The sequence below is a fragment of the Clytia hemisphaerica genome, unplaced genomic scaffold (assembly GCF_902728285.1).
Source record: "Clytia hemisphaerica strain Z4C2 unplaced genomic scaffold, Clytia hemisphaerica genome assembly, whole genome shotgun sequence".
Classification (NCBI taxonomy): domain Eukaryota; kingdom Metazoa; phylum Cnidaria; class Hydrozoa; order Leptothecata; family Clytiidae; genus Clytia; species Clytia hemisphaerica.
In genome coordinates, this window is record NW_027103319.1 from 181,721 (window position 1) to 195,674 (window position 13,954).

Sequence of the window (13,954 nt, forward strand, 5' to 3'; positions counted from 1 at the left end):
AGCAAAATAATTGCACCAAAATCAACTATCAATCATCGTCCTTTTGCTTTCGTTTTCAAGCTAAAAGCTTGTTCTAATGTTTTCCCTGAAGAACCAGCTCATATCGTTACTTGCCATATCCCTTTAGAGCAGAGCGTGGTATTGCGCAGGATGGATGATCTGTCATTCTTATAAAGTAATGTATCTATGTACTGTATATTCGAAAAATCGAAATAAAAACATTAGTTACAAAGAGTCCCGATGATTTGAAAACTGTTTTCTCCCCATAGGTCACCGTGGCAGAATGTGTATATGCTCATAATCAAGTGCGTCGAAAGCATGGCTTACCTAACTTACTGTGGGATCCCGAATTGTCATATAATGCGGAGGAATGGGCTCTCATTTTGGCCTCGCGCTCCGCTGGTTGTAAGTAGTTTTTAAGTGTATGGCTATGTTTTAAATTCTTTATTGACTAGGTTTAACGAGACTGTCCAAGTCGCCAAAAAAGGCCCATTCTAGCCTACTAAGCCAGGCTCTTTTCTTAAAACGAGTCCCGTATTCAGGTTAAATATGCTTCTGAGATGTTTAATCTGGCTGAAATGTACACCGAATGTGAGTTAAATCTTTCTTTTTGAGCTTTCTACCTATATTTTCATGAATGTCCATGAAATTACGAGATGCGTGACAATTAAAAGATGCGCGAAAGCCCTATTTTAAGAGGTGCGCAAAAATGAATGAGATTATAGTAGGGTATATGTTGCCATGGTACGCAAATTGACTATTATAACACTCTTTCATAGTGATTCACTCTAAACAGCCATCCAATCGCAATGGGATCTACTATGGAGAGAATCTCTTCTATGGTATGGGTAGTGTTTATGGACATAATTGCAGTGAAGCTGTCTATGCTTGGTACAGGTGAGAACTTAGTTGATGTATCTCTTATATTTCTAGTTCGTCACAAAATTTGGCTTCATAATTTGATTAATACTATATATCTTAACTTATGAAAATTATTTGTTTTCAGTCCAAATTATACTCACGTCCCAACTTTAAAAACAATATCAAAACTTTTTAAAGTTATTGGGTGTTCTTAACTCTTTCTAGATTTGTTTTCAAAATGTTCTTGACTTTCACAGTGTTTTTGAGTAACTTCCTAATGTATGTTTTGAAGTCTGCGTGGCCTTATAAATGTTGTTAACATGTTCTTATTTTTTGGCCACCGAAGCCATACGCTCTTGTAAAGCTCGTTCTTATAAAGAAAGGTGTAACGGACACTCACCAAAAGTCCCATTCACAAATTTCCACTGACGAGCAGACCTCGCTTCGATTTGTAACGGCTACTTTGACGTTTATTTTACATAGACCTTAACCCTTCAAACCCGGGAGACGTGTATACACGGTTTGAATTTGCCATAAACTGAGTCCCAGACTTAAGGCTATTACTCCTACATAACCACTCTCAAGGTACAAGCTTTAACGCTATTTTGGAATTTTGGTTTTCAAAAGGAAAAAGTTTGAAATTTTCACATTTTTCAATAAATGTTGCGCGTTGGAAAGTTTAAATTAAACTTTGCACGTCACATCCTCAAGAAAAGTTATAACTCAAAGATATTTCATCATTTATGTTACAATTTTTTTGACCCCTTGATACCCAAATTTTTTACAAAAAATGACCTTGTGTTTTACAAGCCCCCTAGATATCTATCCCTTTTGTTGGGTAAACAGTGTGTCCCAATATTTAATATATAAGTTCATTAAAATTGGCATAAGGCTTTTACTTTATGTAAAAGTTTGTCCGCATTTGGGACTACTGTACATCCCCCGGACATCTGAAATCCTCAAAAACTCCATACAACTTTTTCTTGCTACCAACACCCTCAATATCGCCAATAAAGTCTTGAGTAATTTTTTATTATTTCTTAAAGCGATGCATAGTTAATAATGTTCAGTAAAATCAATATTTATTTTTTCTCGCAGTGAGATTCGAAATTTCGAATGGTCGAACCCACGGTACAGTTCAGCTATCGGTCATTTCTATCAATTGGTTTATAAAGATACGAAATACTTTGGTGTTGGAATTGCTTGTGCTGAAAACGTGGAGGAATCGTTCATAGTGGCGCGTTATCTTGAAGGATCGCAAAGCAGTAAGATTGCTGAAACACCAGAACCTCTTGCAGGTACTCCATTTTGTCTTCCTTATGAGTTTACTTCTATACTTTTTTTTGTTTACGAAACTACGACTGAAAAGTAGATTGCAACATCTTGGGAGATTTTTTAGTTGCTGAGAATCAAGCAGAGGGACATTAAGTACCATTTTGTACTAAGAACGAAGTCTTTGGTATGACCAGGCTGGGAGTTGAATCCTTTTTGGATGATTTACCTCATAATACGGCCGATCTATTTTCTTCTAACTATAGAACATGTCTGTACCATCCAATATCTCTGTAATTCGATTTTTCAAAAGTTTTGTCACACTTTTTTATTATTTCTCAAACTTTTTACTTTTCTTGCCTATATTCAGACTCGCCAGAAATCACAATTCCATCACTGACCATTCAACCAACACCTGAACCTATCGTTGAGAGATTGTTCATCTCTGACGAAGGTGGATGGTCTGAATGGGTACCTGTCACTAAATGTAGTGTAAGTAGACCCTTATTCGATTTTCATCTATAAATCAAAATTTGTCATATTTACTCTAATCTGGCACCAGATGTGAAAGCTTTCTTCCGACACGCTAAAGCCCTGAAGTTCGGGAAAATCTGTTACATATTGAAGGTTTAGATTACGAAATTTCGCAAGACCGCGTCAAGAATTTTACAATGGGAGGCCTGAACCCCAGCCCTCGTTCCTCGTTTTTAGGGATTATCAGGTCCAGCCAAAATATTTTCAGGAGCCGTTGAGCACGACTAAGGATCCAGCACATCAAAGGTCGACTATCATTCCTCTCCGACGGAAGTCGTTAAGAGCTTTATCGTGGGCGATCACCAAATCCGCCATCGGAATATCAGAACATCCCTGCCTAATTGAACCCTTCTACGTCTTCTTTAACAATAAATTAAATGCGATTTCTTTTTTTCGCAGACAACCTGTGGTAGAGGACAATATTTGGAACGAAGGTATTGTATTGACGTGACAGCCGGTACCGAAGAACCCAAGACGTGCGGCGAAGGAGATAGATACAGGTAAATTGATGTTCTTATAAAAACGTGTAAAAAAAATTCTGTTCAGCAGCAAATGTATTTTGGACCTTTTTCTGACCGAATCAGGTCAAAAAAGTGAGACAAATAGAGGACAGAAGGGAATTTCTCTTCGGAACTCTTTATTAACTCCTTTGGAGATTTGCAGTCAAGCTTTATCATCACAAAAGGGAAGAAATGCCTCGACACTGCGAGGAGATGAAACCTAATGTGTGCGAATGTGTGAAAAGATCCCCTTCTCACAGACCCGATGGGACCCCTTCTCTTTGTAAGAAATGGCCAAAATATCGTCGAAAAGTGGAAAATCATACTCCAATTGGAATGGAATTTAATTTGAGTTTCAGTCCGTTATCTTTACCCCTGAGAATATCGTACCAGTTCTGTGAGAAGGGGCTTTGTGGAAAAGTGAGATTTTCTGTCATCAAACAGTATATGTATATCCTTTACCCCAAGGGTTGCTGAATGTGCTAAACAATTACCCTGTCCGATGGATCAAGATCCAAATGAGAAAGATGGAGAATGCAATGATTTATTCCCGGACAAATGTCAATCGAGCGTTGTCCCATTGGGTGGACGAATGGAGTGTCGACAAGAAAACAATGGAACGTTTATGACGAATAATTGTAAAAAGACATGCATGTTTTGTAAACGTAAGTTTTTTTATAAGAACATCCAAAACTTTGTAAAAAGCCTGAAAAAGTCCATAATTTCACCATTTTGTGAGTACTTATTGTCCAATTTCCGAAGAGATTGGGTGTTTTAGAGTCCTTAAAGCCATAAAAATTCTCTTAAGCGGTTCTTAATATTTTAACCATCGAAGTGTTCTTGTTCTTATATAGTTTGTTCTTATAAAGAACGTGTACTACATCTTCTGCAATGTGAAAATCCCATTTATATTTGTAAATAAGTTGGTCATTTTTACTTGCGATGACATCGTGTTTTGGAACTGGTCGAAACTCCCACATCTACCTCTACTCAGGAAGACCCTACCCCCTTGCTCCTATATGATTGTTAAACTTTATTGATCACTTGTACAATGAGCTATTCCAGAACAAATTTTATATCCCCTATGTTGAGGAGGTCTTTTTGGGGAATTTCATTTCAATTTTCAGGACCCCCTCGGAATTTTTTCTTATTTCTTGGACCACCGTTGATTTTCGACCTCATACCCTGGACTTTCGACCTCATACCCTGGACTTTCCACCTCATTTTACTGACCCCCTGGATTATTTCTTTTTCACATCGCCCTGGACGTCACACCTCCTCGACATTGAGGGTACAGACTATTTCTGGAATAGCCCAATTTAATAAAATTAACCTATTGCAACCAGCGAGCAATATCATGGATGAGTCTGAAAAATTATCGACACTCATTTGTTCTTTAAGGGCGGTAATGCCCGATGTCCTCTACCGGGTTTGTATCTATGAATTTCAAATAAAGAGAGTGATAGACATATTGAGACGGCGAATAACGAAGCTATTCGAATTTATTGCTCAGAGAAGCTGGCACTCGCCCGGGGGTACTAGGGTTGTGAGCTGACGGGGGTGCCGCCCGACCTTTGACCCTTACCGTGACTAAAAAGGAGAAAACAAAGGAAAATTTTGGGAATTTTACGACCCTTAGCGGGACAAATATGACCAATTTTGACCAAATTTCTATCTTTCCGGGGGGAAGATTTGAAATTTTCATATTTTTCTGACCCTTAGTGGGACTGAAATTTAATTTTCTGATTTTTCCGACCCTTAGCGGGACTTTGGAAATCCAAAAAAGGTATCCTTAAGGGCGGCACATACCGTACCCCCCATTTGCCTAAGTACCCCCCCCCCCCCGGGGCACACGCAATGTTATTTCAATGTCCATCTAATGTTCATTTCGCGTTACATTAACGTTGAAACATCGTTGTCGTGCCACAATCTTGGACAGAAATATTTAAGACATATAGTAGGCGATTTGAGTTTTAGCTTGAGACTTAAGAACTCAGGAAAGCTCGCTAAAGTTTAAATAAAGCTGGGAATATAGCCTAGAAGCCACGGAAGCCCCTCCAAAATCGAAATATTCAATGAAATAAAATGGAAATACTAAAATCGCAATTCTTGTCTTACTCTAAACTCTGAAAAACGTTAAGATAGCCTAGACGACTAATTCAGACATAATAGAAATAAAGCAAAAAGTAATGGAGGGAACAATTTTAGTTTATACAAACTAAATCCCGTAACAATAATCGTATTATCATATAACGCCTATACTACTGTAGTACACGCAACGACTCCAGTCTATGAGATACATAAAAATCTCAATATATTTCGACCAAGATTGCATCTGGCAATTTCACCACAAACCTTATACTGTTTGATTTTATTATCATTTACAGCTTGTGTGAATTACCACAAAGATTGTCCAGCTTACTCAGTTCCACCTTACAGTTATTGTACCGACAATGAGTATAGCCCATGGATGGAATGGAAATGTCCAAAGTCTTGTGCCTACTGTAATATGAGTAAGTGTTCTTTTTTGAGTTTCAAAGAGTTTTCATCTTTTCGAACTCTATTCTCTACTCTAAGGCGTAGTGGTTATCGTGCTTGACTTCTTGACCACGATTCACTTGGCAAGTGAATACTCCTTCGCCCGGATCAACCCATGCGATGTGAGGGGAATTGGGAACCATAACTCTGTGGTGTGCCGAGACACTTAAGAGGTTCTACACCTTCGAGGACATCCGTTCTCCCGTGTAGTTCGAGTGTCGTGGGTATACACCATGACTTGGCAGCTCGCATTTGCAGGGGTGCAATGTCTGCCTGCGCTGTGATTCCTACTTCATCGTGGGTAGGACGATGCATCAGAGGGTATATCTACCAAACTCTATTCAGATTCCATAAATTTAATCTGCTGTAGTAAGTTTTATCAACGGAAATCGATTTCTAAGCCTACTGGCAAATGGCATATTATTCTTTTTAATCTTTTCGATAAAACCCCACCCATGTCATTATTCTCTTGCCCAACGAAAATAAGTTCATTTGAATTTAAACCAATGGCCGAAAAGCAGTGAAACAGGAACATACTCTTAAACAGTCTACCTTTATACCTGGGAAGATATAGGTTACCTGGGAAGATCACCAAAATTTGGGTAACCAAATAGTTCGAACATATCCCCAGTCAATTTCAGCTGAACAGACGTTGTGGCAACATGGCCAGATTCTTCGATAAGTTATAGTCTACATGTTTTTTTTGTTTTTTTAAGATCAAACGGTATATGAAGAAACTGATTGTTATGATTTGACATACGATTGTACGAAATGGGCTTTCGAATTGAATTATTGCCGGTCGGACGAGTATGCGGAATTCATGTCTGGCGCTTGTAAGGAGAGCTGCAGTTTCTGCACTGGTGAGTCTACACTGCTAACATTGTACTGTTTCAAAGACTGATGTCGGCAGGGGGAGGTACTTGTGCAAAAAGGGGTACGGGGATGAGCCGCTGTTCAGGTTACCTCTTTCACCTCCATGAGTTGCAGGTAGTGTCGTAAAAACGCAAAAAAAGAAAATCAGTCCCTCGTAGGGTACCTTTTTAGTGAAATTTGGAAGAAAAAAATATGGAATTTTAATCTCATTCAGGGTCACTTTCTTCGCAAATTTTAGCAAAATTTAACAAAAACCTCAGCAGTACTACCCCCCCATCTGTCGGTAAGGGTAGTACCTATCAACCTTTAGCGGCGTTTTATCATTACGTCATGATAGGATTAATATTAATCGTTTTTGCAGCATGTCATGACGCGAACCCATATTGCCAGCAATTGAAGGAAGATTACCACTACTGTACATCTAAAGACCAGGGTATCAATCTCTGGATGGCAGGCTCGTGTGCTGGTACATGCAACTATTGTTTTGATCCCAAAAACTTTGAAACCAACATTGACAAGTATGTTAAACTTTTTTTATTGTGGGTTTAAACGAAACACTTTATTCTGACATAGGGAAGAAATTTTCGCTCGCAACAAATTTTTGCGGAATTTAATTTCGTGGTTTTTTAACAATATCCGTGAAAGCAAATTCCGCGAAACACAAATCTTCTCAAGATTTTGAAAAATCACCTTTGGTAATCAAAGTGGTAAAAAAGCTATATTGTTAACAATTAACCAAATACAGTCTTTTAGCCTTTTTTGACATTCTAGTCTGTAAAATACCAACCAAATACCTTTGGAAAAGTAAATGAGTGAATGAGTGAATGAATGCAAGCAAACCTAAATTATTAATTCTTCGAATGCTTAACAGGGTTAACGGTACAAGACCTCCATAACGAAAAGAGCATGTTACAATTAAGAAAAGGTATGTTTTTCATTCTGTTTTACTTTAATTGGGAATATATAAATCTGGCAATTCTTTTGCAGGTCTTCTAGTGGACCGTTTTTTTTTTTTTTTGGACCATCTACACTTGGGTGAATTCACATGATTTTTTTCTTCAAATATTTATTATTTGGAACTTGGGATGAGTCTTGGCGAGATGAAGCTAAAATCTAAGTATATTGATTTTGCAATTTTGCCTATAGACAGAAGTAATAAGAATACTGAAGTTGAGTCAGTGCAGAAACCACGTCCGACATTTGAATATCCTTTGGGCCGAAAATATCTCAGAAATGTACCTTAAAAGTTTAATTACTATAGGTAAAGGTAATCTTTTTGAGACTTTTTTGAGTTAGAAGATTAACTCTACGTAACTCGGATACGTACGAGAAATCAAAGTTTCTTCGAGTTATGAAAATCTCATGATGTAGTAATTTTTTTTATAAGGGTTTGTTGTCTGAAGATAAGGCATTCTATTTATAGAGGTTCGAGTTATAAAGACTATACTGTACTATTGTTTTCAAGCGGAAATTTCAAAATATAATGACAAGAAAAAAAGGACGAGCCTTCAAAATTTAAAAGTTTTGACGGAGGGTCCATGAAAGGATCCGAAAATATCTTCTCTAAATATCTTAAATGTACGTAGTTACAAAAATTTAAATATATCGCGATTTAGTGATAAAAATAATTAGTATATATCTTTTATTTGGTTTGGGTCTGTTAATATTTTAAATGGCGTGAGGTTTTATTTTATTAAACCATGAACATATATAGGACTGGACGGCTATCTTCCATTGTCCCTTTGAAGCGAGCTTCGTTGCCGCCTGTATTTCAAAATTGGTATAAAAAAAATTCGACAATATTCCGTCACAATTTTATTTCTTTGAATTAGGTAAAATGATTGATAAAGCTTGAACATTATTCGTAATTCACAAAAGAATTATTCTAAATTTTTTCATAAGTTTGCAACATATTTTATCAACATTTTTCAACGCAGAAATTCAGAATTTCAAATGCGTGTTTACATACTTTTAAATTACTTTTTTCACTCATTTTTTATGACATGAAAAAAATAGTATGCCAAAGTTGAGTGCCCATGTCATAAGAACATCATAATTCAAATCCCATACTCTCTAAAATTATTCCATACTTTTGAGTCCAAATTTAAAAATGTTAGTCGGAATTTTAACAAGCTGACGATGATTGTGCCTCTGTTATTTTTTGTCATGATATATAAATAAAAGACTTAAGAAGAGTTGAACAACAGAGACTTTTGTCGAAGTTTTGACCTAATTCTGCTGTATTAGGCGAGACCAATTTAATTTGTTGTTCTACGGGCCCGACCGACCCTATTTTTGCTAAAATCAAAAATAATAATAATATTGAATTTCCACTACAATATATTTTACACACTAGTTATTTGTAAGAATTATTTGAATAAATCTGAAAATTAATTCAAGAAATTGAAAAATTTAGAAAATCAAGCATATTCTATAAACTAAGATTTAATCATGATCTTCATCAAAGATAAAAAAAAGTGAAATTTTGAACCAGATATTTTTTGGAAAACATTTTCGGTACTTTAACAACCCTGAATGAAAATGAAAAATTTATTTTTATTTTACCGACCGACCGACCCATATTTTGCTAAAGATCTGCCCGTAAAACAACAAATTAAATTGGCCTCGCCTTAGCCTCCTTTTCGAAAATTTGACGTTAGCAAGAGCATTCCCAAGAGGTATATCATCAAAATTTATTGTTTCTTTTGATGATTTTAACGAGGCGGCAACGAAGCTAGCAGTGTTATCTTCAAAAATACAAAGGAGATGGATGTCCAGTCGTTTATGGTATGTTCCGTCAGGCCCAGGGGGGACTCATATTGTCCGACCCACAGCATGTGCCCCCCATAAGGGTAGGTTTTTCGAGACCCTTGAAACGCACTGTAAGGGTGTACTTTTGATATTGTGACAGTAGAGATATTTTGAGAAAACATCACTCATCCCAAAATAAACAATCTACATTATCCATTCAAGTCCAACGTGCTTACGGAGGAATAGACCATGAAAAGACCTTCTCTAGCTACCAGCATTCAGTCAATGGAAAATCATCATATACCATTCACGTTGAATAGATTTACGCATGAGGATCATCGAGGAAAACGGACTGCAACCCCGTTAGCCCAAGCGTGACTAATATCTTACATACCACTGACACACTAAGATAATCGAGAACAAAACCAAGAGACTGAATCAATCTACGCACAACACTGAAAGATTTATGAGCTGGGATCGAGGAAGCAATCCCAACCAAATGAATGGACGCGGACAACTAAACCAACGTGACTATTGATCCCAGGCTCTAAATCCAGTCCTCTAAATACTCATAGAACTAAAAACTATAAATACCGGAATCACAAAATCATTAGAGGAGTCGGAGAGCGTGCTGAGAGTCGGAAGCGTGCTGGAAAGTCGAAACATGCTGGAAAGCTAGAGAGTTACGAACCGTACTATTAGTAAAGAGACTTGTTACTGATTTAGATCTGGAACCTTCCATAACATCAATTGCAGATATTATCGTGTTATCGACTTTTTAGACAACTATATTAAGGAACAGTTATTTGGAGTTATTGAAATATTAGTGATCACTTTTATGTAAATATAAAATTCATTCGATCGAAGTTACAATCGTCCAGTTACTATCTTCTTAAATTGTACTCTTTCAGGGTACACTGCGCCTCGGGGTTTAGTGAAACTGTCTGGTGAAATCCAGGGAGTTCCACACATAAATCTCCGTGTGCGACAATATGCACTACAAGGGTTGTCTTTAAGCTAAACAAGAAGCCCAAGGGCATGAAGGCCCAGCATTAAAAGTTTTGTTTCTAAATAAGAGTGATAAAGTTTGCTTAAAATCATCAATTTTAATTTACAAGCTTTTTTATATTGAATTGGCACGAATGTGGAGCAAGATTGGTCAGAAAGAGGAAGAGAAAAACATTTTTTTGCTTATATTTAGCACAATATAACAAACTGATATGAAACATGTGTCTAACATGAAACGGGAACACTTATTTATGTAAAAATAAAACTTCTGAAAAATCTTTAACAAACATGATTGTGTTAAAGCTCTAACTAAAGGGAGCAAAAACAAATGATAAAAAGTAAAATTAAAAAGAAACTAGCCTCGAAAATTTTTTCCTGCAACCACAGCGGCTGCAACCTCAACAGCAGCACTCAAAAAATGCAAAATTTGTATATAAAAATGTCCATAAAAACTGAACAATTTGGAGTTATTGGCTGAAATTTTGTACAGTGACTCACTTTCAGATGCAGATCATAATTCAGTAAGTGTTTTCCCCAAAATGAGGCTATTTCAAGATGGTGTCTGACAGGGTGGTGCCGATAAGCCCTTTTGACCGTTTTGGACTGGAATGGCTTAATTTTCTTAGATAAATGTATCTAAAATGTCCTTATTGTTTATTTTTTTAATCATTATGATATGCTGAAATTGTGTACAAAATTTGAGCTTTTTAGTTCAATTTTACCAGGAGAAACAGGCAAAAGAAACTTGCAAAATCAGACAAAACCGCAATACAAGCTGCAACATGGAGAATGCTCAAAATGCCTTGTGACAACTTTTTCAAAACAGTAGATTTGAGCCCGGCTCGAACCACCAAAGTTATTTGTTAGTGATTCTGAGCCCGGCATGTGCTACCAAGCCGCTGCAAAAATTTGAAATTACAAACTCCTACCCCTACCGTGAGATCGGGTAACTTGCATCAGTGAAGGCTAACATGGTCATGCATAGCCCTCAAATGACTGACCAATCAAAGCAGCAAAATTTCAAAACAAATGAACTACGCAGCTTCGCTCGCAGCTCTACTCTACCATTTTTGTTTTGATTTCACTTTGCTATGCATGTTAGCCTCCACTGATGCAAGTTACCCGACTTCACGGTATATTGTACAAAAAATTTACTGTGGGAAATTTGAATTTATCGCTGTCCTCACTTACTAAAATAAAAACTATATTTCTGAACTTGCGTTTTCTCTTAAAGAGTGTGACCGTTGAAAGAATTTGTTTGGTTTTCAACTTTGTTGAACGGACTTTTTGTCGAATTTGTCAAACATTTCTTGTTGTCAAACTTTGTTGAACAGAGTTTTGGTCGAATTTGTCGAACATTTCCTGTTGTTAAAGTTTAAGTGGAACTTAATCGAATACTCACAATTTTAGTGCAGCAACCTTTGAAAATTTCGATTAATTATGTCGTCTGGTATGTACTGATGTCCAGACGGTGTCAATCGAACAACTTCGAACAAAAATCGCAATCGAACCAATCGAACGTAATCGAACGCGATCGAATAATTGCGATTCGATTGTCGAACGTAATCGAATCTCAATCGAACGGCCGATTCCTGGGTAATATTCGATTGCGTTCAAGTAAGGTTAGATTGGTTCGATTGATTGTTGACTATGTTCGATTGGTTCGATTGATTGTCAATTACATTGGATTAATCTTCGATTTCGTTCGATTACGATAATGTACGATGAGTTTGATTGCGATTAAATTAAATTAAATTGGATCACTCTGTTAGAGCTTCTTAGCGTGGGCGGCCGAGCGCTTAAGTACCATACTAAAGCAAATAACATCTAATACAATTGAATCAATCGAACGTAATTGAATACAATCGAACGTAATCAAAGCAATCGAACAGCAAATCCTGGGTAATGTTCAATTGCGTTCGATTCGTTCGATTGACACCGTCTGGTGATGTAAACTAAAAAAACTGAGCATGATCGAGACTCCTTTAAAAAAGCTCAACAAATATAAAATTTCACCATAATTGTATGCAGAAAAAGTATCAAAATATCCAACAATACTAAATAGAGGCTATTCTAGTCAACCTCTTGCTGTTTGAATAAATTTTTTTGTCGAATATAAAAGCCTGAACAATGAACATTTCGCACACGTTAAGTTAATAATTATTCTGATAAAATGCCTGATTCCTCTTAATCATCAAGGAGATAGCAAGAGAGTAGTAAACATTACATAAGAGAACATACCTGTAATAATCTGGTTGGTGTTTGAACCTTCATTTTGAACAATAATGAGAAAACATCGATGAAAACCCTCAAGCAAAATCAGTGTAAAAAATGCAACTTTCAAAATAGTCTTTAAAAGCTTTTAGGTCAATAAGTATGAGCATCCACTTCTGTGGGTGCAAGTCAGAGCTACACTTAACTAATTGAAAAACATTTGAAACAGTAAACTTTCCTTTATAAGTCTCAAGGTCCATAAAGAAATCAAAACATTGACCGACAACCAAAATGTGATTCTCAGGCGCCATCTTGGATTCCGTTCGGAGCAAATAAACCCACGGCCGCAGTAGAATCGATATTCTTTACAGCACGCAGCCTAAGACGACCCGAGCAAATCGATTAAATTTTATGCGAATGCCCCCGATTGAATCGCACAAAAGAGCAACCATGGCACGGACAGGAGTGAGAGAGGACAGAAAAACAGAACACGGCACGGACTGCGGACAGACAGGACAGGACAGACACACGGAAAGTTCCTCTTGAAAGGCCCCTTCGCTAGCGCTGGGCCAATAAGATACTGTATGTAATCAAATTACACTTATTTTCTAATCGTTGAACCGAAAATAACCTTATTTATTTACTAATCCTTCAGAAAAATGCAAGTACTGTTTAAAGGCTTTGAAAGCAAAAACTAAGGAAATAAAGAAAAGTGAAAACGAGATAATTTGTTGAGACAGGCTTGTACCCTTTTATTTAGTTTAGTAATCAACCGTTTCAAGGCTCTCGTGGGAAATAGGCCCATGGCAACCTGGAACACGATAAAAAATATAACCTAATTCTACAAAGATTACACACCTTGATAAAATATATTACTCTACTTGCTGCACCCTCACAGCATAAAATATATTACTCTACTTGCTTCACCCTCACAGCATAAAATATATTACTCTACTTGCTGCACCCCCACAGCCTAAAATATATTACTCTACTATTGCTGCACCCTCACAGCATAAAATATATTACTCTACTATTGCTGCACCCTCACAGCATAAAATTGATATAAATTTCTGCTGCATTCTCACAGCGTAAAATATAAAAAACTCTTGACGCACCCTCCGTGAAAGCAGCAAAAAAATTATCCTTTCTCAAGAATAGTAAGAAAAAAGGAAAAAGGAAACATTGAGAATATACTAGAGAGCTTGAAAGACATGCGATGAGTTCGGAATATAGCTACCATTTCTTATCATCAAATTAGTAATCTACAGAACGACTTTCTCTTGACATGTCTTTCAGAACCATAAATAAATTCAGGGTGAGAAACTTTCATTGGAATGCATTGTAAAGGTACCTTTCCATTGCTCAAAGCTGCACTTGTAAGGGTCCGACTTTGAGATCAAATT

General features: G+C 36.8%; 1 protein-coding gene across 2 annotated transcripts in view; it reads left to right on the forward strand.

Moving 5' to 3' along the window:
- LOC136814403 (uncharacterized) overlaps window positions 1-7,493 on the forward strand; it is a 33,593-nt gene extending 26,100 nt beyond the window's left edge. For both annotated transcript variants that reach the window (XM_067070954.1, XM_067070946.1), the window contains 10 exons: window positions 270-405; window positions 780-897; window positions 1,960-2,159; window positions 2,504-2,625; window positions 3,067-3,167; window positions 3,636-3,832; window positions 5,555-5,680; window positions 6,422-6,565; window positions 6,940-7,096; window positions 7,450-7,493. In XM_067070954.1, the coding sequence (XP_066927055.1) occupies window positions 270-405; window positions 780-897; window positions 1,960-2,159; window positions 2,504-2,625; window positions 3,067-3,167; window positions 3,636-3,832; window positions 5,555-5,680; window positions 6,422-6,565; window positions 6,940-7,096; window positions 7,450-7,474 (1,326 nt within the window). In that variant the 3' untranslated portion in view covers window positions 7,475-7,493. The remainder of the gene's footprint in view (window positions 1-269; window positions 406-779; window positions 898-1,959; window positions 2,160-2,503; window positions 2,626-3,066; window positions 3,168-3,635; window positions 3,833-5,554; window positions 5,681-6,421; window positions 6,566-6,939; window positions 7,097-7,449) is intronic.
- The last annotated feature ends 6,461 nt before the right edge of the window (window positions 7,494-13,954 follow it).